Source organism: Phaenicophaeus curvirostris, chromosome 5, assembly GCF_032191515.1.
Source record: "Phaenicophaeus curvirostris isolate KB17595 chromosome 5, BPBGC_Pcur_1.0, whole genome shotgun sequence".
NCBI lineage: Eukaryota > Metazoa > Chordata > Aves > Cuculiformes > Cuculidae > Phaenicophaeus > Phaenicophaeus curvirostris.
In genome coordinates this window covers 18,500,864-18,527,870 of record NC_091396.1, presented here as the reverse complement: position 1 = coordinate 18,527,870, position 27,007 = coordinate 18,500,864, and the positions used below count along the sequence as shown (strand labels likewise).

The window sequence follows — 27,007 nt, the reverse complement described above, 5'->3', positions numbered from 1 at the left end:
TTGTTTTTGAAGGGGTTAAAGGGAAGATGTTATTTTACTCCACATGTGAGCTTCCATAATTCATACCATCCACATCCACAGATGACAATGGCACATTTTGTGTCGCTGGCAGCACAGTCGCTTATAACATGAACTGTCTTCATTAATGAACAACACTACATAGGGATTGTCTAGGGACGATGCATTGCTGATGGGGCACCAGCTGTCAGAACAGTCAGTAACAAAATGACAAGTGCCTTCCACCAAGAGTGAGGGATTTTTAATGGCTAGTTGCATATTATAGTCCATTAAATGACCCACTGACAGTGGATTTTACAGCAGTAGTTCTTAGATCCCAGAGGTGGATGCTTTTTTTAAGAATGACATATTTTGTCTCAGCAGATGACTATTCAGTGCTTTTATCCTGCAATACTAGGAAGACAGGGGGTAGACCCTGGAAATGGGCCTCCTGTTTAGACACTGATGACTTGTGTAAACATCTGGAAACACAGAGCCATTTGCTTCTTTCTTAAGCTGGCAGAAATGCTCTTCTATCCAGTGGGTAGAACACACCCATGTGTCTTGTGATATAGTCCTATTGTCTTCTTTCCCTATAGTAAACAGATGTTTGCTTGCAAAAAGGAGATTTATGTTATTACCTCTGGTTTATTTGTCTATGTGATGAACTGTGCTTTTGGAAACGATATGAGGACCCTACAAGTGTCTGGTCTGAGCTTGTTTAAGGGCATATCTTTCCATCAAGATTTGAAACTTGGCAGCCTTCAACCCTACAGGCTGAGAAAGTATTAAGTGAAAAACATATTATTAAGTGACAAAACAAAATGCTAAGTGACATGTAGTCCTGAAGTGACTTAGTTTTGGATAACGGAGGAGAGGAACTCAGCACAAAGGCTGCTTGTTGAGCTTGAAATGCTTGTGCTGACCTCTTCAAGTGTTCTCCATTGGGTCTTTATATATGGCAAATTTAGTACGTACAGACACCAGCCACCCTAAAATTGGTGACTAAATTTTGTTAATTCTTGGTTTTCCCTGCTAGTTGTCAACTAAACAGGTTCATAATAACGTCTTAATTGCTTCTACTGTTGTGTATCCACACCTCTCAGATTATCTGCTATTTCTTTGAAATGGGTATCCACACCTCTCAGATTATCTGCTATTTCTTTGAAATGGGTATCCACACCTCTCAGATTATCTGCTATTTCTTTGAAATGTCAAAAGAAAAGAGGTAGGTTCTGAGCTTAGTTTAATACCAGCTGATTTGTCCCTTGTGCCAAAATCGCACAGATTAGGAAGAGTCTCATGGGAGGTAGAATCCCTTGAGGATATGCCAGAAATTTTGAGCAGCTCTGCTGTAAGAGTCCAGAAGCTGTTCTAAAATGGGCTTCATTAACTATTCATTTTCTTCTTGTTATTGGAGTGGATAGCTTGCATGAAAGATCAGCTAACATTAGGAAGCAGTGTTCTGTGAAACAGTGAAGCATATTACCAGTGAAACATATTAGAGAGAACTGCCCCTTTAGTGAAGCATAGGGCATTTTGCTTCTAAGCTTCTGGGATTCAGACACAAGATGATAAAGGAGGACGTTTCTCTGTACACTGACTGTAGAGAAGAGAGTTGGGAGTGAGTGGTAATGGACCCTACAAATTAGAATACAAAATGGATTGATCTTCTTCTAAGAGTCTCTGTGGTCTGATTTTAGCCTTTTCCCAGACTGTGCTTAGTGTTGAGGTCATCTAGAAAAGTCTGAGTAATGAACACTTTGGAATTTGTGCCTTCAGGCATGTTCTATTTTCCCTGGACCATATGACAATGTAGGTGGTACCTTGTTTTTCGATAGGCTAAGGGAGAGCAAGGTTTACAAGTATGTATGGGCGAAATCATCTTAGACCTCAGAAATCAGGGAGAGATAATGAACTTCAGCACTGTGTAGGCTTGATCCATAGTTGGAAAGCAAAAGAAAAGTTTTTCAGAGCACTGCTTTAAGAGGGGAGGATGGGTTGGGGGGGCTGGGTTTCCAGCATTGCTTCAGGTGACTCTCTTTTATAAATGTCCGCACTAGTAACTCTGTTTTCTCGCTTTGTTCCTGCCATAGTAAAACAATGTTCAGTAAAAGCCTGGATATCTCTGAAGCCAATCCCAAATTCAACAAAGAAGAAAGGTATAAACACTGACAATATGTTCTTCTCCTCTACCTCACTGCTGAGACCTTAAAGATGCAGTACTTACCTTCTCTGTGTGGGGACACAGCTGTTCTCTCTTTAGAGAGAAACAGAGAGGGTGGGATATTGACAGTCCCACACCACATATATTTTTTATGCAGTGCCATTCATTTGAGGCTAACCCCAATACAGCCTGTGACTGTACCAACCTTTTCCCCACTAAAACTTGATCCTGCTGCTGCTCCTAGTTCAGTTCTGCCAAGAGTGAGGATGCCCAGGGTAGAAGACGTGTTTGCTAAGACTGCTTTGGGAAGGATTGGAATATAAAACATTAAGAAAGCCCAGAGTGCTCCACTCCTAGCACTAGAAACAGCAGCACAACTCAGTCAGTGGAAACAACAGTAGGAAACTTTGGAAATCCTGTCCAAATCCTGAGCAAAATGTTAAATGTCTGTAGGTAACAAACTCCTTAAGACTACCTTGTCTGCACCAGAGAACACAGAAGGAGAAGATAATTGAAGATAGAGTTTTTGGAGGGTGATTCCAATATAGCAGTTCAAGTGACAGATGATGAAGAATAACAAACAGGGAAACTCCCAGCTCTGAAGATATGCTGACTACCAGATTTAGGGAGTGCAAGTGGACTCGTGGGTCCACGAAGAGAAAAATAATTTTAGACTTTTGGGAAGGTTTTTAGTGAATATGTTGTCCTAAAATTTTGGTCTCAGAAGAAGAGAATTTTTGTCTGATGTTAAAAGCTGGCATCCCAATGGATAATTCTTCTTCAAAATGTAATCCTTATATGTTTTGGACAATCACTTAGCTTACCCAGAGGTTAAGAGTCTTCCACATATGATTCAAAAAGGGGGAAGCAGTGTGTTCTATAAAGGAACCTATGGACTTGGCAAACCATTCATCTTTCCATTTTGCCTTTTAATAGAAACCTTTCTATTTAAAGATAAATGTGGTCTGTAAGTCTAAGGAGACTTGTAGGTTGTGTGACGGACGGCCCCTGTTTTGGTCTTTTGCAGGCTAAGGCAGTCCTTTGTGGTCAGTGTTTCAAGTCTCAAACCTGCCACAATGAAGAACAACATGCATCTGCAGGAGAGATCGTGCCTCATGTGGTGTGTAAAGCACCCTCTTTAAGATGCCAAGATAGGAACAAGCATTGGACCCAAGTTGTTAAAAACCTTTTAATTTTCACAGCCTTGAAGAAGTAGTGGTTATACAGTCTTTAGTGTCTAGGCTTTGGACTGTTACCCAGTGACATGGGAATTCCTGTTCCTTTCCCTGATTCCCCCTATGCATAATTTCCATTCTTGAACACGTAGCGCTTCTTACATTAAAGGTTAGTCTGAAACTTCTCCAAAGATAAGCTTTTCCACAGTAATTGAAAGGCAGGTCCAGTAAGAGAAGTACAGAAATTTTAATTGTGACAGGAGAAGGGTCTTTCAGTAGATGTTCCCAGCACCGTTCATTGTCCCTCTGTTCTTCTCTAGCAGCTGCTACAGCTGTGTTCAGAGCAGAGAAAATGAGCCTTCAGTAACTGCTGAGGGAATTTCTCAAATACCCATGGGCATTTTGTGTTCCCTCTCAAAGGTGATATTTTTCAAAGTATTTGAGGAGAAGGTTAGAGCACCACACAAGGATCACCCAGGATCCTTCTCGTTGAAGAACTGGACTGATTTTTAGAGGATCGCATATTCTATGGTCTTACCTCTCTCCCCCTTCTAAGAACTAGGATGAAGGATGTCAGTGGTGGTAAAGTGAGAGGACTTGGATTCTGTATCTGTGCACAGCCACATGAAAGGAAGGGATAGGCAGCAAAGAGAACCCCAGTAAAGTGTTGCCAGCTAGTCATGGGCCATTAAATTTTTTACCAGTGTTTAACTATCCAACTTTATGATGTCTTTTTTTAAAGGAATACTGCATCTTTAAGGGTCCCTTCCCTCTAGATGCACATGGTTGTCTTAGTAGCTGAGGCCACTGTCCCTTTCTTTTTCTTTTTTCTTTCTTTCTGACTTTCTCTTTCACCCCCTCCTTCAGTACTTCTCTTCTGTATCTGCGTTGCTGCAGCTCCGTAGTTCACTTGCTTCAGTATTGTAGGGAATGCACATGTCTGCGCTTCTGGGTCTATTTTGTCCTGGGGTTGTTCATTTTTTTTAAACCTCATTTCCCTCTTCCTTTTCCCTATTGCCAATTTGCTTTCCATTCTCTTTGTTAACCTCTTCCGTGCCTTCCCTGTTGGAAAAATGACTTGAAAGAAAAACTCATCTTCTTACACCCATTCTATTTACATTTTAATATACTGCATGTGCAAATATGGGTGTATTTTCTGTATAAATACACAAACACATTCCAATAAACAATGGGTGTCAATTTGCTCTTCTCAGTTACATCACTGTAGATAGAGTTGCATGGGTACAATTGAGGACAGTGTTTGTCCCTAAATATAAACACATATATGTATTTGTGTATGTGTGAATTAGATCTTACCTAAATGTGCGCTCCAGGGTGAAATACAAATGGAGTGTCACTCAAACACATAAAAAAGAACTTGCTGTAATGCTTCTCTCGACTTCTCTATCAATGCATAGCACAACAGCTTTTTCTTTCTATTCTAACGACATTTTAATTTTAACTTTTCTCAAACTGCCTTGCGTTACCCAGCCCAGCGTTTGCGATGTTGATGTAACCCGAAGCATGGCTAGTTGCACTGAGCAGTAAACTGTGAAATCTACTGGGCATTTATCAAATTTGGTATTTCTGTTGGTGACCATCTTGTGAAGAATGGATTTTCCTAACCCAGCCAGAGGTAGCTCTGGCAGCTTGGAGCCGGTTATTGAAAATGGAGAGAATGAGACAGAGAGAGAGAGGAAAAAAAGGTCTACATCCAACTTGAAAATAATTTGGCCTAATAATGCACCAGATTTCTAATCTTTGTTGATGTGAAAAGATGGTGGTATTTTCCTGAGTTTGCTTACCTGCACCTCTGAAAACTTAATAACCTGACTATTCTTTCTGATTTTTAATGCTTGGGTTAGTAGTGAAACATTAGGAATACTGAAGTTTTGATTGCCACTAGGCTTTAAAGTCAAATGTGCCAAAGATTCATTCTGCTTTTAGAGCTGCTGTTTCTGACTCTTTTTAGCACAGCATTGATTTATTTTCCATTCACATTTGAAAGATTTTCTTTGCAACCTTTAACACCAAGAGACTGAATTTATTTTAAATGAAAAATGAGATCCTGGAGCACAAGATGGCATCCACAGAGATAAGTGCTGGGTTGCTGAGCTGGTATGTTCTAGCTGATCTGAATTCCTAACTATAAGACCATCATGACTAATAAGCCAGTATCAAAGCAGATTCACAGCTTGAGCTACAATCTTGTACCCTGGGCTCCCAAGCTGGATCAGAAATGCATGCTTTAATAACCAATATGTTTCACAGTTCATTCGTGGCAAAAAAGTTCTACTTACCAGGCCAGCTTGGGGGACAGAGGGACACGACACTGAGCAAACTGGGGACAAAAAACACAATTTCCTTGATAACAGTCTGATTTAACTGTGCCTTATGTAAGAGGCAGAAAAGAAATGCAGCATGAAGTGTCAATCCCATTGCTCTGCTGACTGCTTTTATTGAGATTTGGCTGGGAATCTTTTTTACAGCTATATTATATCCCTTTCCATATTCCCCAGTGCCAAAGCTGGATGCATCTGCAGTATTGTGAGCAGGACAAAAGTTATTTTCTGGTAAATTAAACTGTCCCCCTAGTGTTCCTGGTCTCTGAAGACATGGGCACCGGTGGCAACAATTATGACCGTTCAGTTCTCCGAACAGTATTTCACTCTGCTTTTCCTGCTCTTCTCTCCACCTGCCTCCACATCCCTCTCTCTTTCTTTCTCTCTCCCTCTCTCTTCATTTTCTCTTTCCGAGGATGGCGAGTGCTGATCCATTGGGGTAAGCTCTAGTTTTGGATTATTCCTGTTGTGAGACCTATTGTATCTTATAGAGAAACTTTTCATTTGCACTTTACAAAGACAATACAGGCTGATATACTAAAGTGAATGAGACTTTACAGCAGAGGGAGAGAGAGAGAGAGATGTGGGAAGAAGCATTTTTGGTGCTTTTGTGTGTGTCTGTGTGCTTTTAGATTGGAGTCACACTCCATATACTTTAATTTGGAGGTCTTTTTGTCCTCGTTTGTCTCTCTGTTTCTGTGACTGTGAGCACAGAGAACTATCCTCAGACACTGTACAGGTGCTAGGAAAACTTATAAGAATGAAAACCCCTTCTCTCTTTAGCGCTTTTTGTGTCTGTTTTATACCCTCAAGTTAATTTTGATCCTAATTTATTTTTCTTTTATTCTTCTTTTTTTTTAAGATTAAGCTGACCCCCATCCATGGCATTAAAAAATGCCAGGTATTCCCTCTCTTTTTAGCATATGTTTTTCAAGAGGTGAACAGGTGGCCTTACAAACAGATATATATTCAAAGTTCTTTGTTTTCAATAAAGAGGTTATAGGTACAACTAGGAATGCAGTCATGCTTCAAATTCAAGTTCCATTTACAAACACTTAACAGAAGAAGAGTATTTTATTAATAGATTATTTAATAAAAACATTGTAATAGATCACTACAGACTACAGCAAAAACTTATGAAGAAGGTACTGGGAAAACTAATTAGCATCTGTAACATTTACTTCTCGTGTTTGTAGCGTGCTTTACTATTTATTAATTCTTTCTAAACCATTTATAAATGGAACTTTAGTACTAATCATTAGCCAATTAAGGCTGGTGGTGTTCTTTAACATCACTCTGTGTGTGCGCTGAATGGGAGAAGAGGTGTGTTACCAACAGCTGTGGTCCTTTCTCTGTACTCTTTGTAAGGCTTCAGGTATGAAGCAAACAGTTAGTACTATGAGTAGACCTGAATTAAGCATAAATATTCCCAGTAAGAGGTGTTATAGTTAGTACTATTTGCACAGTTGGGACTGTTAAGACAGTGGAGCGTGAAATATACTTTATTCATATTCCCTATATCAGGGAGCAAGGAAGCACAGTTTGTATCTTTTGGACACCCTACAGTAATAGTGATGAAATATTATAACACACAACATTTGCCTCATTGCTCAACTATTGCATATTAATTCAGGTCATTTTCAGGGGTTTCATACCCTGACATGAAGTTTAGAATTTTTTTGTTTTATTTGAGTGAGCAAGCAAAGAGGGCTATCAGATTCCACACAGTTTATGCTTGAAGCAGATAAGAGGTTGGCTGGATATTTTGGGAACGAGTTTCAAAACTACACATGGAATCAAGCCAATTCTAAATTTCTAAGACATTTCACCCCGGGACACAAGTCTTATTCAGTACTGCATGCTGCATACACGCTGCAGTCTCTCCTTATTGGAAGCATGGCTCCAGCTTGACCAGCTAAGAGGCTGCATTCAGCATCCTGGTAAAACTGTGCTATGACAACAAGTTCTGCTGGGACTGCAACAAGGTACCAGATTCCCTTTCATTGTAAGAAAAATGTCTATGAGATAGTTATTCAAAGAAAAAACAAATGCCAAATGTTTGAGGCTGGCTTTGAAGCCTTATATTCTATTGGTATATACTACCAGATGTACTGTTTAAAGCACTGGAAAATTAATCTGGATGAAGGGCTATATATGTGTTCTGTATCTGTAGTATGGTTACCAGGTCAGCTGTGCTTTTCCTTCTTGTATTTCTCTCTGCCTACACCTCAGCAGGGTGAGGCTTCAGCCTTTCACCTCTTATAGCTCTCAAGAAATTCTGCATTTCTCTGAAACCAGATGGAAACTGCATTCCAGCTCCTCAGTTTCACCAGGAAGAGATCACTGGTCTAGCATGAATTTGGCCTCACATGGCTTCCCCTTTGACAGCATCTGGCTAAAAAGTAGAATTTACTTTTAAAAAAAGCACCTTTTAACTTTGACACTTCGAAGTATCAAATAAATTGAATAAAATATAAAATCATCTCATCTGCAACCTACAGCCCACACATGCACATTCCTTTTCAGTCCTTGGCTCTTTCACAGCTCAGAAATCTCCAGATTATTTTCAGACTATGAGCTGGGAGGAATAGCTTGCAGTGCCCGCTATATGTTTAGAATGTCCCCTACATCTTTTTTTTCAATTTCTCCCACCAGGCTTAGCAAAACAGCTCTATCAATTTGGAAGGGACTAAAGAGTCTCTTCTTGAGTCTCTAAATCCAGCAGTTTTGTTTGAGGGAGTACTTTTTATTTGAGCAACTACATTAACTTTTCTGCTTGTATTTTCAACAACTTTTTGGTAGTTTCCATTGAGTTAAGTGTCCAGGCTTGTAGCAATGCAAAACACAGAGCAAAATGAGTTGTGCACAATGTTCATAGTTCCCTAGATCATTGCATTTAGTATTAGGTTATTGGAATAATTATAGCATTAATACTTCTAGTGAATTCAATGCCTGTAGAGACTCTTAGGAGAATACTCACTAATAGATGTTTCCCACTAAATAAATAGCCACAGAGATAAGATCACGTCATATATCTCTCCTCCTTTCACACATCAGATCATCCAGGGCCTGCCATATTAATGTGCTGCCTGGAAAGCCTCGTACTTTTCATTTCTGGTGAGAAGGATAAAAATTTAAATTCTATCTGTTCTTTCATTACAGCATTTCAGCGTAAAGCGGCGTTTTCTTTACTTTCTTTTTGGCACTGTCCCAGTTCAGTTCACCTGACTCTGAAATACAGGAGCAGTTCATGTGGGCCTTTTTTAAAAAGCTGAATTCTAGCATTTCCCAGCTAAGACGATCTTGATGGGAAGGATAAATCTGTCATTCTTGCTTGTTAGCATTTTTGTACTGGAGTATAGAACCTGCCACTGTACTGAGTTTTATAGCTAGCTTGGGAACCGTATCCCATTTGTAAAGGTAAATTATGGGAAGTGTATTAAATAGAAGAAAGTGCAAGGAAGTTCTCCTCAGGTTGGGTACCATGTCCCATACCAGCACTCTCTTGTAAAAGGAAACATTTTTGAAAACATACAGCTCTCTTTTAACCCCAACACCTAAAATTAAACTGAGTTTCTTTAAGCTCTTTTCAATGCTCCTATATGCAATTTCCAGTGTGGACAAACTAAAACTTGCCATAGGGCCTACTTTTCTTCTTACATGTTTTGCATGTAAATGAGCAGCAGAAATAAAGCTTGTCTGATAGAATCATGTGGATACTGAATGCATTTCCAGGAGCATTTCACACTAACTCTCTCTTCTGTCCCCTACCTCAGGCTCCAAGGCTGGATAAAAACACAGTACACAGCAACTCTTTTTCAAATATTGCTTCCAATAAGGAACTGGGAGGTGGGAGGTGGGGCCTGCTGTGTTTTGGCCTCTGTGCGTGTAATCATTTTTGTAAAAAAATGGGAGGCTAGGGGGTCAGGAGGGGAGATCTCAGAACTGTGGAAACACCTGATTGCAAAGAGGAAATAGCAGATGGGGACTTTTAATCAAGTGTCCTGGAATTCAGGTGAGTGTCAGAGAGGACTTTCCCACCATAATTAAGAGTGGGTGGGAACAGCTCCTGAATAGGTGCTTAACTGCATCTCTGAGTACCTAAATGCCTTCCACATTTACCCAAGATAATCTATAGGCTCCTTTTGTAATTTATGGTTTGGAAGAATATTATCCTGATGACTCATGCAGGGACTCATGGACTTCCCATATGCACGACACATCTGTGTGGCACTCAGCTACTTCAGTTATAGGAGAGACACATAAAATAGCCTTTCAAAAGTGGAACAGATGGCTCTCCCTTTAAAATTACTTTGCATAAACCTTTATGAGTGTCTCAGATCGTGATGGTACAAGTTATGTTTAATCTTGTTCAAAAGAATGGCAAGACTGAGCTAGATTTTGACTGCTGTACTGTGATGGGCAGTCTGCAGGAGGATACAAGGAAAAATATAAGTGGAGAGTATCTGCATAGAATGAATGTCCCCAGATTTTATGGTGCAAATTTAGATTAAATCTAGCAAAAAAAAAAAGAATGCTGAGACTGGTCTTCTGGGTTTCACCTACTTACAATGATGGGCAAACTGCAGTTTGTCCAAAGAAAACCATCTATGAGTAGTTTCTGCAGAGGATACAAATAGAGAAAACAGAAACTGTCTTTGTGTTCAGTTGTAGCTTACTTTTTCCTTGGAAATATTTGCTCTTTTGCAGTTCATATATTTTTTTATTAATTCTAATACTCAAATTTATTAAGTAATATATGTCTGGGAGAACATTTTAGAAACTGAATTTTTTATTTTATTTTATTTTTCTGTAATAGTAGAAAAGAGTAAACTTGACAGTTCATGATCTAACTTTGTTTTCTAAATCTCTGTTGTATAAGTTGACATTAATTACCTGACCTATATAAATTTTAAATATATATGTGTACACACACACTCATAGACACAAATGGATACACGTAGACACATGCACTCTGTTTTCCAAGCATCTACAGAATTTTACATTTTCATGTTTGTTACCTGAAGGCAAGTAATGGCTTTTGTTGTTCTTAATATATGTGTAACATTGGTAGGTTTGCTATATTTGGCATGTTGCTTGGTGGTTGTTGAACAGCTAGGTTCTTAGCCCAGTCCTCTCCTACAAGATGTTCCAGTCTACAAGACAACTTACTTTCTGTTTAAAAGGATAGAAAGGAGCTGCATCTGGGACTTAATCATTTACAGTCACAAGGAGGGTTTTTCTTCCAGCTGGGCAGCCCCGCCTGGAAGCTGCTGGTTAAATATTTGTGTATTTGGCCTGTCTGCCCCTTCAGCATGTTTAGCATAGCACATTTGTATGCTTTATTGTCTACAGCTGACATTTTTCATAGGTGGCCTTTACTGGAGAGCATAAAAGCATTACAGTGTAGGTGACCTTGTCAGCAAATAGAAGGACAGTTTGTTCTCCCTTGGCTGGCCTCTTTCTGAGGGAATGTAGGCTTTTATCTTGATATTAGTAAAGTCATCAACAACAACAGAACTTGTTATCCATAGACAAGACCTGGCTTGTTTAATGCAAGAGCAAGTAATATTGCTGGAGAGCAGAGATGTGACATCTATCAATGAGAAGCTGGAAAGGGTTAAGTCAACGTGAGTTTTGATTTCACTGGGAAGTCATCACTTAGGAAATGATTGTGTGCTTGGGTCCTGGAGACTTGTCTTTTTTCTTAGTATCTGGAAGAATCCCCTACCTCTGCCTTGTACATATGATGTTTTTCCGTGTTGCTTGTGACAGAGAACATCTCGTTCTGTGTCTACTAGCACTGTGCAGAAGAGTATTCTCACTACCAACATGAATGTCTTGATAGTCCTTTTAGAATTCAGCAGTTCTGCTTGCACAGGTCAGACATAGTAGCTTCCATGACCAAAAAGAAGGTAGTAGCTCCCTTAATGAAAATGGATATCCTCCCTGAGCAAGAGCATTTCTTTGTTTTGAGGGTGGGACAGCTGAAAAGCATGACAGTAGTGGAAGGAGAGTCATGTGCTTTTCCAGAGACAGCCTCCCTCCTCCTCCTCCTCCTCCTCACTTCATGCCTGTGCCTGCAGTGGCTGGTGTTCAGGGTTATTACTTGTCCAAGTTTTCTCAGGGCTGTTTTCCTTATTGTGTCCATTCAGGTCTCGGTCAATCAGCGGAGCATCATCTGGGCTCTCCACCAGTCCTCTCAGCAGTCCAAGGGTAAGTGGTGTTGCTTTAAGATCTGTTGGTCCAACTCACTCACACACATGCTTGATGCTTTTCAACATCTGTTGCTGCAAAGCTGTAGCTCTTAGCTGGGATGTTTTGTTTTTCCTTGGCAGCTTGTAAATTTTCATGGGTGGTGAGGGAAATGTTATTTAAAAATGCAAGCAGATAATTTCTCATATACTTTCTCTACACTGTTAGCAGGGATTGCACCGCCCCTCTGCCCTTTTTCAGTCTCATAAGCACATAGAATAATGCTGCTATGACTAAGCACTGCCATATCCAGCTGAGGTCTGTGTGCAGTGTGGTTTCAGACCAAATATCAGAAACCATTTCACAGCTACCTTCAGTCTGGTCACAGTAGAGTACCAAACTGTGCCAGTTACAACCAGCTTGATTCTGTTTGCTTCAGAACAGCCTGTATTAGAAAGTCAGAGAAAATAAATTATAAAAATTTGAGGGCTAACATATTTAAAAGGAAACTAAGAAGTTGACTGATTAAGATGAGAGAAGAACAGTCAAACTCCTATAAGTATTACAGTATACGTTCATGTGGTCCTATTCAATATGCAGTCCACTAAATACCATTGCTCAACTAATACTGATACTCACCTAGTACAAAATATGCTTGATAGTACGTCTTTTGCAAAGTTATTGCAGTTTCTAAGTGCAATGACAGAGGCGTCCCTCTCCTTGGTAACTTATTTAAGGGCAAAAATAAGTATTCCTAAGTGTTAGCTTAGTCACTTCAAAACTACAGCCCTTATAAAATTCTAGACCTCATCAAGAAGCCTGTAGGGCTGTGGCAGTCCAGGTTATGACACCAAGCTGAGCAATGAGGTTGACACCCCTGAAGGACAGGCTACCATCCAGAAGAACCTTGACAAGCTGGAGAAGTGAGCTTGTGAAAACCTCATGAGGCTCAACAAGGCAAGGTGCAATGTCCTGCACCTGGGTCAAGGCAACCTTCAGTATCAATACAGGCTGGGGGGGCTCAAGAAATTGAGAATAGCCCTGCGGAGAAGGACCTGGTGTCCTGGTGGATGAGAAGCTGGACATGTGCAGGCAATGTGCATTGCAGCCCAGAAGGCCAACCATATCCTGAGCTGCATCAAAATAAGTGTGGCCAGTAGTTTGAGGGAGGTGATTCTGCTCCTGTACTATGCTCTGATGAGACCACACCGGAACACTGAGTCCAGCACTGGACCCTCAGCAGAGGAGGGACTTGGGCCTGTTGAACAAGTCCAGAGGAGGGCCACTAAAATGATCAAAGGTCTGGAACACTTTTCTATGAAGTGAGGCAGAGAGACTTGGAGAGCAGCCTCACTACTGCTGAGTACCAGACAACAATTTCTTCCCTAGTCCTGCTAGCTATGATAAATGCCCATCATCTTGATAATGGTGTTCTCCATTGCACCAGCTGAAATATGGACCTAATATTGTTCTTTATTTCATTATTAAAAAAGCAGTAATTAAGATTCTTCATTACCCTTCGGATTCTTAATGGCTTAAGTAGAAGTTGAACTTGACTTTCTTTCAAATTTGTTTCACAAACTGTCATACACACAGAAGATACAAAAATTGGAAGGAGACACTTGCAGTCAACAGTCTTTGACTCTTATCCATTGTTGTCATTTGTAAATGGTTAATAGTCAGATGCTGATAGTGACTTCCATAAATTATCCACTTCCCTCATCTTTTTCCCTTCCTTTCTCATTTGTGATCAGAATTTACCAACATCACAAACTTCAGCTTAAATTTACCATCCTAATAATAAAACAAATATTTTGGTGCAGTGATTTTCTTTTCATTTTGGTGGCTTAACCCTAAGTTCTTTAAAGTAATAACAAAATTTTTATGCAAACACTTCTAGGAATTAAGTCTTAAATACATTTCTGCATTTTTTTTAAATAGGCAACATTGTGCTAATCCATCAAACCCAGAAAGTAAACTCATTAGTGAGTGTGCTTAGCTGGGACTGAGATTTGAGGCATGGTTATCTGTACATGGTATGTCTGGACAGTGCTTGATTGCAGCTTTTATGCGTTAAGACTGTATAATAACAATGGTGATAAATAATTTACAGGAGACAATAAGTTTTTTAAATCAGAATCTGAGTGCAGACCAAAACTAAAGATCTTGAGTAGTGATTTCTATTTTTACAGTTCTGCCAGGTGTTATAAGCAGTGTTTTGTCAGAATATTCATTTTGTTTTAAATGGGATTTTGAGCTTGCTAATATCCCTTTAACAGACTTCTGTCCCCCCAAGTCTCTGTATGGCTGTTTGCTGTTGACATATGGATGGTTTCCCAAAATGCCTCTAACGTGTAAATGTTCTTGTTTGGGAAAAAAAAAATCATAATCCCATTTTGATAATGCTGTGATGGATTATGAGCTTTGGTTGTCTTTTTCTTTTTAAACTGTATCTTACAAAATAATGGTTCACCCCACCCCCCCATAGAACTGGGACTTAATGGCAAATATTGCTGTGACTTTATGACAGAAATTCCAATTAACAAGCTGTCCTTCGATGTGATGAGGGATGTTGCGGGAGAAGCATAAAGTCTGATGGGAAGTATCATCTCTTCCCAGATAAACAAATTTGCCAGGCCTCTCTAAAGTTTTTACTGTAGCTCTTTACAAATCAAACACCAGCCTGAGTTCCTGTTTTTCTTGTGGTGGTGTGTGCTTAGAAGACTCCAAGTGAATGCTGAGCCGTTTAACCTTCCAAGCCGCAGGAAGAGAGTGGGTGCCCACATGGCATCTCTCTCCATTTTCCCCCTCTTTCCACAAAGGGTGCCTGCAAGAGGGGGGCACATTAGCCAGAGTCAGGGGTAAAGAGGAAGGAAAGAGGTTCTGACTGGTGTGTGCAGTAAACTGTGTGTATCACCTACCACTCTGTACGTATCACACACCTGTTTTGAATTTCATCTCTCTGCTGGATTTGCGTATGGGCACTTGGAGCTGAGAGAGGTGGTCCCATTCTTGGCACATCTCAATTTGTCTGTGGTTTGAGTGGTTCTTCTTCCCCTTTCTCACCTCCCTACAGCATCGTGCTTCTCTCACTGCAGGGCAATCAGAACAATCCCAGAGAGATGGCATTTCTCTCTTCTTCTTTCTTAGTTACTTTCCATCATTTCGGTTGGGTTTTTTTTTACTTTTTCTTTGTTTTTATTTTTTCTTTCTGTTGTTTTCCTTTGCTGACACGTGGTTGGTTAATATGATGAAGCCTGTTATGACACTGTTGTTCTTGCTGCTGCCGCTGCTGCTGTTGTTGATTATGCTGTGTTCCCAGCTAACTGCATGTCTTTTTTTGTTTTTTTGTTTGTTTGTTCGTTTTTGTTTCTTTGCAAAATCCCTCCCCCCCACTGCCCCTTCACCTCCATCACTTGTGTCTCCTTGTGACATGGTGCATCTTTGTGACTCGGATGGATTTTTTTCTGACTTTCCTTTCTCTGCTCGCCCGCTCTATGCGTATTTCACTGGTTTTGATGTGCATGGGCACTCTGTGTCTGTCTCGTAGCCTATCAGAAAGTTCTTCATCCCCCCTCAGACCTCCGACCTCCCTTTCTCTCCCCGACCCCAAGTCTCCTTGGACCCTGATGCTTGTAGGAACGCCTCCAGGCCTGGACATGTACTCCAACCAAAGCCAGCACTTCAGCCCAACCCAAAGACGCAGACTTTGCCATCCAAGAGCAAATTGGCTGAAAAACCACTCCAGTCTACTAAATCCAACCCACTCCCTGCCAGCAATACCAGCGCCCCCTCTTCCCAGAACACCCCTGTGCAGAATGCTCAGGGCCGCTCACCTGCTGCCAGCTTTAACCCACAGCTGGCTGTTCCTAAAGTGCAGATCAACCCTATGTCTCCTGTTAGATTGCTCCCTTCTAGTACTGACCCAAGCACCAAATCTATCCCCATCATACAGGTCACCCCTCACCCCTCTCCAAGGGGAAGTCCCCTCCCTACCCCCAAGGGGACACCTGTCCATACGCCAAAGGAGAGCCCAGCAGGCACACCCAACCCAACACCACCATCCAGCCCCAGCATTGGAGGAATGCCATGGAGGACACGGCTCAACTCAATCAAGAACAGTTTCCTGGGGTCTCCTCGTTTCCATCGCCGGAAATTGCAAGGTGAGTACTCACCCAGATGTACAGGGTGTTTCTAACCTGAAGAGCCATTCAGCCACAGGTTGATACCTGTCTGAGGCTCTGCAAATTTAATGTACTGAGGACTGAATATTGGTATTTAAAATGAGAGCAATAGCATCAGCCAGCCCTAACCCAAGGCACATGTAAGCAGGCTGTGTCATGCCAACACCATCTCCTGAGCCCTCTTCACACTCAAGCCATACAGCTTTTACTAGCCTTGTTGTGACTCTGAGAACACAAGAGAATTTTATCTTTAGCTTTTCCACTCATTTTGTCAGTGAACCGAGAGCTCTGCCATATTCCCTGTGGCTGTACTCTGCTGCCTCTCTGTAGCCACAGGCTGAGCCTTCTGCTGAAAAAAAGATAGCCAGTGGCGATAGGCTGAAATTGTCCTTCTGAAGCGTGGTTTGTTTGATCTTAGTTAATGCTTTTATTACCTCCTTTGGTAACTGGTGTAAAAATGTACTTAATGCAACCGGTGGTTTCATATCCACTTACCTGTTTCAGTTTTCAGAGTCTCTAGAGCATTGAGATGTGCAAAATTTTCTTCTGCAAGCTCTAGGTGGCTTTTTGCATTCAGGCAAAAGGCACCCAAAGTCACATTCATTATCCTCAGATGTCATCAGTAGCTATCCCAGCATCATATGGTTTTACAGGGTCATGGGATGTGGGCTTCTGGGAAGGGAGAATCTACAGCCATGGAAGAGTTAGATTTTGAACTGTGATAATCAGACATTGTCTCTGAGGTGGTCAAAAAACTGCAGAGAATGGCAGCAGTGACTGAGCTGCATACAACTGGGCTTTGAAGCAATTGTAAATCTGTCAGAGTGGCATGGTGTTTGGGCCTGGACCAGAAACCACTGAAGCCAGTGCAAGACTACTTAATGATTTAAGGAAAGATTGGAAGAGCCTTCAAATGCAGCACTTGATTAGATACAGTGATCTAGAGACATATGACCAATGTTCAGATGTTGTAACTAGTCTGCAGAGGTAGTGGGCAAATGCAAGAGGGTATAATGCCAGATTTCTTTCACTGGAGTACAAGCAGAAAATGGAAGGTATACTGAATCATCAATTTTTTTTCTCCCTCCCTCTCTTTGGCTCTGCGTGCATGGGCAGTACCTACACCAGAGGAGATGTCAAATTTAACCCCGGAATCATCCCCAGAGTAAGTAATTTGGCAGTACGCTACTTTTTCCACCATATACCAATGTCTTTTCCTTGCCTGAATGTCACAGGATGACTATATTCCTGTTCTGGATCAGTATGACTCTAACATCTTCTCCTGTGAGTGGGATAGAGATGTGAAATGATTCTTCTACTAAAGATCCTGGATAAAATCTACACCTCAGTAATGGCAGTGGGGTCAGCAGGTGATAAAACAGTGTCCCAGTAACCACCTCACTTTCTCATGGCTTGCTGAATTTACTAGGTTTATAATATGTTCCTTCTCTCTTCTTTCATTTGTTTGTCAAGCAGATCATTCTTGGGGAGAGAAGGTGGTAATCAATGGCTTGTGCTGGCACTAACTGTGTACTAAAAAGCATTCCTCTAAGTACAGTAGAGTTTGCATCTTCAGGATAACATGCAGAAGCCTCTAAGATAATTCAGAGGAATCTTTGTCTGCAATAGTAAACACACTGTTAATTCTAGGAAGCAGCACTGGGACAGGCAAAAGCTATTTCGTATTCACCAGACCAATTCCTAAAAGTCAGTGTACATTTCAACCATTTCACTACACAAATGTGCGGCACTGCATGGCAGGTTTGGAAGCCCCTGCCAGAGAATGCTGTTCCAAACACTTCCTAATATATGCAACAGATGCCAAATTATTCCTTTTTATTTTCACAGCTTGTGTTTGTGCACCCAATGCCCATAGACATACCCTGCCAACCAAGGCAGTTTGGCCTTTTGTCAAGATACTTGTGTAAAATATTCATGAGTCAAAGGTGGAGATTCTAGGCCCGAAGTTTAGTAATTGGTGACAATAGTATTGCCTTAACAACTTTTCCCAGAGATGCCATTGATCTGGTATAAGATGGGTGCTCTATACCTAGCACTGTGGAAGGATAAAGGCTTCAGGAGAGGGAGAAGTAGGGAATACTAAAGGTTAGTAAGAGAAATCCAGGAAGGTAAATAGAATAAATTGTGTTTTCAACACTTCTGGAGCATTTACTAATAGGGAGACATGAGAGAATTTCATAATAAGAAAGCATCTTTATCAAAGAAATATATGATGCTCTCATCTCAAATGTTTTAAGGTCGCTGAAGCAGGAAAACTTGAGAATTAAATCCCTTCCCTTCCTTTTTCCTTTCCCTTCCCTTCCCTTTCTTTTGCCTTGCCTTGCCTTGCCTTGCCTTCCCGCTCGCTCTCACTCTCGCTCTCGCTCTTTCAAAGCTGGTATAGAGAAGTAGTGCCTGTCATTTGAGGCAGTTTGGATGCACGTCAAACCCTAAAGCCCTTTTTTTTCTTTTTCTGTGTAATTGCCAAATTAATGAGCTCAATTGGACTGCACCCTGCAGTAAACATAATAAAAGTCATAAAAAATAATGAACTGGATTATATTTTAACAGTAGATGGTCTTGTTGCTCAGTGCCCACTTCCACAGGCCTTATTTTTTCTAGTATTTTCTTCTTTTCTTTAAGAAATAAGAAATCCTTATCAAGAGCTGTATTGACTTCGTGGGCTGAGTAATAAAAATACAGGTCCTTGTTCTGGTACAGCATTCTTTAACAACTGCCATTCAATTAACAAACATGATGATAAGGTAATATACTTTGACATGTCTGGGTGATGCTATTCTTTCTCGTATGACAAAGTTCTAGAAAATGTGTTAGGGTTGACATTTAAAGAGACATAGCTTCAGCTGCTTTAAACCTGAAAAGCTGCATTTGCTTGAGGAGAAATGCTGTTATTTATGCCAAGCAGGTAATCCTATGGAGTTTACAGATCCATGCACTCAGGGACAAATAGGGAAGACAGTGGGGCTGTTCAGAAGGTGTTGGAGTCAGACGCTCCAAAAGTAGGAAGAGGAGCAACATGATAGCAGTGAGAAACTTGGTGTGAAATAATAAAGCACCATCCTCCATTTTCATGCTTATCTATTTGCTGGACATCTGATTTGATTCCCTAGAGTAATCTGCATATCCAGCCTCCCACACATATCTCCCTCCCCCTTAGGAGGTTTATCACAAAAAGAGAAGATTGTTAATTTTAGTACAGTTTTCACTGCTGCCTGATCTTGTGAGTTGGTAGAGGCTCTCATTCAGGATGCTGAGGATCCATGATTCATATCCATTTTAAACCAAGTTAGTAGCACTTAACACCCTCTAAGAGGAAGGAAACCTTAATTGTGTTGTTTTATTCCAAAACTGCTTCCTCTTCTTCAGGCCTGTTCCCTGGGGGTGTGACCGCAGCTAGTTCTGCTGATTTCCAGGGGAAAAGCCATGCATGTGTGCTATGTCTTGATTCTGTTAATTCGAGAAACAAGAAAGTCCACTGGTGTCTATTCCATCTTAAGTGACAACAGCAAAATTATTTAGTGACTTCCAGTGATTTACAAGCTGGAGTGCAGCCCAGCCTATCAGTGAATCTTCTGGAGTCGGTATTACTGGTGGTGACATTGCTGAAGAGAAGAGCCTAGCTGGATTCCAGAGACTCCAGGCCAAGTTTGCAAGCTGAACAGGAGAAAAACTCGCTATGCTCCATGGCCCTTTTAACCGGTCATTGTTGAGGTCTATAAATGAAGGACCAACACAACTATTAATGAAAACACAAAAATGAAAAGCCATCTTTTAACATGGCAGACATGCAGCTGAATAAGCACGCTTTTTCCAGGCCAAGCTTCCATGCATGACATACATTGGGCCTCTGGAGTCCATATAGACAGCCCTGGTTCAGATTATGATACTTAAAAGCCTAAGACAACAAGCCGTTTTAGATGGATAACCAGGTGCTAATTTACTAATGAGCATAGACCCTTTACATGCAGGGAGCTATTGCCCCAGCTCTCCAGGGGCTTGCGGAGTTGTTATGGTGTGTGTGAGACACATGAGCTAATTAGTATGTAATTTCCTTTCACACTTTAACCCCGGCTCCTTAACGACCCGTTTAAATGAGGAGCCCTTTCTCTTTACTGCTCCCTGTGCTAATCTCTGGCTCACTGACTTAGTTATAGCTGCCTATGAATATTTTAGGGAGTGGCAGTTTTCCAGCCTACTTTAATTGGGTGGGGGGCACTGGTTTACCAAATTGCAAGTGAATCTTTCTGTACTCTTATTTTTGGTTGCCTGCAGTAGGTAGAAGCAAATGATTATTTGCACAGCTGTGGTATCTTCCAGTTGTGGGGTTTGTACTGTGTGCATTAAATGGGCAGTGACATGACAGTTGTGTGATCCATGGAGCACTCTGGAATGAGGAATGAGTGCAAATCGCTGGATGATGCTGAAGTCAAGCATTTTTCTTTATTCTGAAAATCTAGTTTCCTAGTTTGCTGCTCTTTCTCCTTGCCTCTGCCTTTCCTCATTCTGCCTCAGTCTGCGTTTTCTGTGGAAAGTGAATCTACTAATAACTCTTTCCAGATGTTAGTGCTTTGCTGGAAAGCTGATGTACAGTAATCCTTTTTGCAGATGGCTTTCATTGTCTGGAGAGGTTGTCTTCTTCCATTGAGTGGTGAATGTCTGCCCAAACATACCGCAAACTGGACTTGTCGTGGCATTATAAAGTATACTGTAGAAGAAAAAACCTGCAGTCTCTCGGTGGCAGGTCTTTCTATTTTTTGACATTTTCATGCTAAATTCTTCCCTACTAAAATACAGCTGATTTCAGTGCAATATTCTCTGGGTTTAGGTTGGTCCAGCAATTCTTTAGCAGCCTCATGGCTGACAGCATCTTCTCTCCCTCAAAACCACACCTGTCAGAGGTGCTACATACTCCAACTACTGGGTAGTACCCTCTGATAACACTCATGTCCTGCATTTTTCCCTTAGCCTGTTTAACTGAAAAGGGAATGTCAACAAAGTGTATTGAGATGGTGAAACAATAAGCAAGATCAAATATTTGCTGATAAATGTGAAAAAAACACAGCAACTTCATTTTATGATCAAACCATCATCTGATGCTGAAAGGAACTGTGAAAGTTGGATTACTGTCAGTGGAAAGGCTGAAGTGTGTTTTGCATTGTGTAGCTACTTTCTATCTTCATACAGAAAATTCATTCCTTTATAGGATAACCAGAGTTCACTGATTATATAGACACCCTGAATGGGACTAATGACTGGGACAGGCTTTGTCCAGGCCCTCTGCGTAGGAGTGGATTTCACTCACCGGCAGGTTGGAGGTCCAGTGAAACCTACAATTTGCTTTAAAAAGCGAGATCCTGTAATTGTACTGTCAGACCAACAGGACACCTTCAAAAAAGGAATTTTCCAAATCCTGGAACATCAAAGGGGTTGAAATAGAGTAGGAAGGAACTTAAATTCCTGTTACCAGCATCCACATATTGTCACAAGAAAATGAGAGATCCTTGATGACAAACCAGAAATGTGTCTCCTGGCTTATATGTATTTTATATGTACAGTATTAGTTGGTGCATTGGCTCAGTCAGAAAAATTAATATTGCTTCTAATGTGTCATTTTTTGTCACACATACTGCTAGGCTAACACTGTGTGGTCCGTCATTTTAGCAGACTGCACTAAGTGAAATGTTGTTCTGGATGTTCTCTGACACTGTTTTCCACTTACTATTAGTAATAATACCACATCTGGAGTGTTACCAAAACTTCCTTATGTGTTTTTTATATTTTTTCTAGTAAGAAATAGTGCTCAATATTTTTAACTATCTCCTTCTTTTCATCACATCAGGCTTGCCAAAAAATCCTGGTTTGGTAACTTCATCAACTTGGAGAAAGAAGAACAGATTTTTGTGGTCATTAAGGACAAACCGCTAAGCTCCATTAAGGCTGATATTGTTCATGCTTTCCTCTCGGTAAGTCACCCCAGCTGCCTCTTAGAGGCATTGCTCACTGGTCAGTTCCAGGACTCCTTTTACCATGTTATTGAGCAGGGTCTCTGCTCCTTCAAATGTATACTCTGTGGATTTAATTTATGTGCCCTGTTGATTCAGGCCTCCACAAGACTCTGACTGAATTTCTAACTGTATTTAATGCTCTCTTAGGTGAGAAAAGATTTCAGCCTTTTTTGGCAGGGTGTGCAGGTTGTGAGGAATGTCACTGCAGTTGGACAGTGCTCTTGCGGTATTAAGGTATCAAAACAGTGGTTTGCTGCTTTGTCAAACTAACGTTGCAGTCACCATCTGAGCATTAGATTGGATCTCCCTCTGCTGGGTGTGTGCTCTGCCACTTTAGTCAGAGAAAAATCCTGTCTCACATCTGCATTTGTTGCTATAAATCTCCTCTTCAACGCTGTCTGGCCTAAAGAAGGGTTATTTCCTCTGGTGACTGGATGCATTGTTAAATACATTCTAACAGCCTGCTAAGTAAGTCCTTAAGGTCAACTTTTCAAAAAACTCATCTTCATTTTTCCTCCCTAATTAGAGGCCAGATTTCCAAGTGATTTTTTATTTTTTTATCTGGTCTTTTGTGAAGCCATAAATAGAATGCCAGTATGTTACATTTTGGCAGGAACTGTGAATGGTAACCAATTCAAAATTAGGCAGCTATGAAATTTTACCACAGGTCTGAAGATGCAGGTATTGGATGATACCAGAAATCTTCTCAAAGTTCTTTTGCATATTGATAGGAGTTGTAGTTTGGTTAAGTTATTTGCAGCCATGCTTTCCCTGTGGATATCCCAGGCACTTGTCTATGTGTCTGCTCTGTGTCATGATGTCTATTTGATATCCTAGAATCAGCAAACAATTGAGGTTGGAAAGGATTTCAGTTTTCCTGCTGAAAATCAGCTATGACATCAGAGAAGACTGTGCAAGTGGTTTTTATATCCAGTCTTATATCTCACTGAATTTTCTGCACTTTTATTTAATACCAGTTTTCACTGAGCAAAAGGCATTTCTCAAAACTGGTAGATGAGTAGGAAAAGAAAGACTGAATGTATGAAGTTGTGCATCGTGTGTAAATTCATAAGCACACTGGGTATTCCACTGATATGCAACCTTTAAATTCAGGTCAGTCTGTAAGGAGCAGTGCACTCTTCTGCAGTGCCAAGCAACCTACGCTCTTTACCAATTTCACAAGAACAGTTTGTACATTACAAAACCAAATCCAGAAGAAAATCAAGCAAATATTTCCAACTCTGGAAATGTGTATTGTTCTAAATCAAATTTTGCAATTTTTTTTCCCTTTGGTCTGGTTCTACTATCTCCTTCTACTGACCTGTTTCAGATTCCAAGCCTCAGTCACAGTGTCATCTCACAGACAAGCTTCCGTGCAGAATATAAGTCCACAGGAGGTCCTGCTGTCTTCCAGAAGCCAGTGAAGTTCCAGGTGGACATAACATACACAGAAGGGGGAGAGGCGCAGAAGGAGAATGGGATCTATTCTGTCACTTTCACACTTTTATCAGGTAACCATAGCAAAGCTGTAAAAGGGGTGCAAGCCAAATGAAAGAATATAACTGTCTTGACCTCAGGGGAAAATTCAGACAGGGCCAAAGAGGGTAGCGGGAGGCAAAATGGTGTGATGGAAACGCTAGGAAGGAAAAAGATTCATAAAGAGATGAAGTTGCCACCACCATGATTAGTGCTAAAATGGCTGCTTGGTGCATCAGATTTGAAGTATCTCCCTGTACTATCTCCCTGTTTTTACTCTGAGGTCTCAGTGTCTCAGCTGGGCACTGTGAAGCCACTGGTTTCTTCTTTCTGAGTGAAACGCACTCTTTTCTTCTGGTTGGCCACATGGCCCTCGCAGGGGTGAAAACAAAGTTTTTCCTGTATTTCCAAAAGAAACCCATAAGCCATCCTTTCTCCTGTTAAGTCCTCGTTCTCTGTAGCTGGGGGACTGCGTACTAATTCCTCAATATCATGCCTTTGGCTGAAGGGTATGCTGTCAGTACACTCTTGGGGACAAGACTTATGGGAAGCTACTTGTGATCCTTCCCCTCCAGCTTGTGTTGTATGAGCATTTGGCTCCTGCTCCTCTCACAGCCATTCGTGCCTCTTCTCTCCTCACAGGTCCAAGCCGTCGTTTTAAGAGGGTAGTAGAAACCATTCAGGCACAGTTGTTAAGCACACATGACCAGCCTTCAGTGCAGCAGTTATCAGGTAAGTAGTTTCTACTGTTGAGCACCTTCAGCAGGGACAGGAAGGTGAAGTGCCTCTCCATACCAGGAGGCTGAGGGAGACCATCCCTCTGATAACAGCAAAAACCAAACTCCATTCAGACAGAGCAGTAACTCCTTGCACCCGCCCTACTCCTCCTTCTCTCGTTCCCACTCTAGTGCTCCCAGCGCATTCCCCAGCTGAACAGCTTCTGCCCTCCTCCCGCCCAAAGAGCCATTTGCCCACTTCTCCATCAAAAGCTGCATCATCAATAGATCTTCCAAATCTTCTCCAACTCCAAAATCTTCCAGCATAGGTACATACTGTAGAAGACACCCCATTTTCAAACCCTTCAGTCGTGCTTTAGAAACATCCAACTATGGAGAGTCGCAGAACAAAACTGAGAGCTGCTTTTAACTTAGCCATTAACAGCAGCGTTTTCAGATGGTCAGAAGGTGGCTAATAGTTTCCAGTAGTGAGGTCAAATTCTTGACCCAATACTATGATAGCACAAATCATATACTAAGGTTCTGCAGAAGGTATATTTTATCTATTTTTAAAGTAAATTTCAACTACTCATAGTGGTAAAGAAGGCCTTATGTATGTGACCCTGTGCAATGACATCAATCTGATTCTGCAGGCAGTCTGAATTGATAATACAGAAACTGGCCTCATCCCACCATTATGTAGCAAATGTTCTCTCTGAATACTAGTGGTCTCACACACACACACACACAATATCAGCCTTAACTCTTCTATCCTTTAAAAGGATAGAACAAAGCAGGAAGGTGAAAATTGAAAGATTAAGGAAGTTTAGTTATCGGAAGTGCTTCAAGGAAGGAAGAATGGGAGAAGCAGAAAGAATGTACAGATATAGGGAAGGAATAGGAACAAGGCAGAGAGCAGAGGATGCAGGAAGAAGACAGAGAGGCAGGAGGAGTGGGAAGAATTTTCCCATTGTATGATCATGAAAAGCTAGTAACTGAATATTATACAAAAAAGCCAGATTCCATACTTGACCTTTGTGTGAACCCACCAAGGCAAAAGTGGAGAAATTAAATCGGCATTGCATCTTGCAGTTAAATCCCAGATGCCCTTGGCTCATTGCACATATGTGTTACATCCTTCTGGTCTAACAGTGTGGCTGAAGATAAAATAACTCAATCTAAAGGATTCTATGCTTGCTGCATGACAGAGAAGTATGCTCAGTTTAGGAAATACTTTTTTTCACTTTGCTTTTGCCCTCCAGCACTGCCTGACCTTCTGCATGCTGGATTGCAAGAATGCCCAGCACATGAGTTATTCTGTTAGGAAATAGGAAAGGTGAGGATACTAGAACTAGGGTTGATTCAGGTTTTTGCTGTTTGGACTTCTGAAATTAAATTAAACTCAAGGAAGCAGCCAGAATTTTCTGCCAGCTCTTCCTCTGGGGAAATGCTAGAGCCAAGTGGGAGTGAGGGGAATTGGATAGAAAAGCATAGTTCATATTACCTCTGCTGTGTGAACAATGTTCAAGCATTCCTTGTTTCTTGGGGAGAGAAGCATGCCTTTACCTTCTGTTGAGGAAAAAACTGTTTAAAAATAAATAACGTGGTGATATCTCTTTAACTTTTCACCCTAGTATGTGCTTGCTACTGAGGCTTTCTAGAAAGATTTGGATGCTGTTGCACACTTTTGCGTCAAGTAGGATATCTCCCTAAGGAAGTCACATTGTAGCAGGAATAAAAACCATTCATCTGACTAAGGCTCAGGGAGATGTTTAGGGCAAACTGTGCTGTGGGAAATGTGTCATCTGACTTAGAGTTTTGATCTGGTTCTGGAACAGAGAAATAATATTGTAGACACAGAATCTCTTTCTACTGCCTAAAGCTACGTGAGAGCATGTTGTTCTAGCAGGGAAAACCCAGCCTAATCTTTAACACCAAAGCTGAACAGATAACTCCACATGGAGCAAAACCAAAATAAATGGTCTCTTGAAACTTAAAAGTAAGGATTCCCTCAGCCACAGAGTTTTCCAAGCAAGACAACTCACAAGAGACAGGTTGCCAAAATATCCTGTATCGTATCACCTGATCTGATCAGGAGTACGCAAGTCTTGAAAAAGAGGCAGGTAATCTAACCTGAAAAAGTTAGGTTGGAACAGAATGCAAGGAAAAGAGAAAAGGAAAGGAGAAAAAAAAAGGTTGTTACCAAGAAGAGAGAACCTGTGCATCAGAGTAGAGAAGCCCTGTGGTTCACATCCCCAGCCAGGGGGATATGAAGTAAGGGGAAATACAGGGACATGTTCGGCACCTTGCTTCGCTTGGTGGCTGTGGTTGGGAAGATGCATGCAAGAGCTTCCTAGAAATTGCCATGGAATTACTTGGCATTTCTTATTAGAAACAAGGCAAATTCTTCTCTGTTTTTCTTCCTCTCCCATATTGCCAGCTCTGAACATCTCACAGGCATTGTGGTGGTTGGACTTGTATTTGGGTTCACGGCTTAAGGATTCTCTGTAGACAGTCCACTGCTGCAACAGAAAGAGTTCGCAGTTCACTTTGACTCTTCTCCTCCATGGCTTTGAGGATACTGCTGGCTCTGACCAGCAGTACTGACCCAGTGCTGGAGATTTTCCTAGCTCATTGTGCACAGACATATTGTCTGTGTGGTTGTCTCTCCTGCCTTTTGGTTCAGATGCCATTACAGGTGGGATAATGAATACCATCTGTGAAAGGTG

At 41.2% G+C, this 27,007-nt stretch overlaps 1 protein-coding gene across 15 annotated transcripts in view; it reads left to right on the top strand.

Annotated features, from left to right (window-relative positions):
* The window catches only part of BRSK2 (BR serine/threonine kinase 2), a 327,332-nt gene that overhangs the window by 276,530 nt on the left and 23,795 nt on the right, over positions 1 to 27,007 (top strand). For 7 of the 15 annotated variants that reach the window (XM_069857791.1, XM_069857789.1, XM_069857788.1 and 4 more), the window contains exons 13-20: positions 2,094 to 2,159; positions 6,097 to 6,120; positions 11,837 to 11,897; positions 15,832 to 16,039; positions 17,177 to 17,225; positions 21,921 to 22,044; positions 23,417 to 23,597; positions 24,205 to 24,294. In XM_069857791.1, the coding sequence (XP_069713892.1) occupies positions 2,094 to 2,159; positions 6,097 to 6,120; positions 11,837 to 11,897; positions 15,832 to 16,039; positions 17,177 to 17,225; positions 21,921 to 22,044; positions 23,417 to 23,597; positions 24,205 to 24,294 (803 nt within the window). Of the gene's footprint in view, positions 1 to 2,093; positions 2,160 to 6,096; positions 6,121 to 11,836; positions 11,898 to 15,426; positions 16,040 to 17,176; positions 17,226 to 21,920; positions 22,045 to 23,416; positions 23,598 to 24,204; positions 24,295 to 27,007 lie in introns of all 15 variants that reach the window. The other 8 variants (XM_069857792.1, XM_069857798.1, XM_069857797.1 and 5 more) reach the window with 4 other exon arrangements.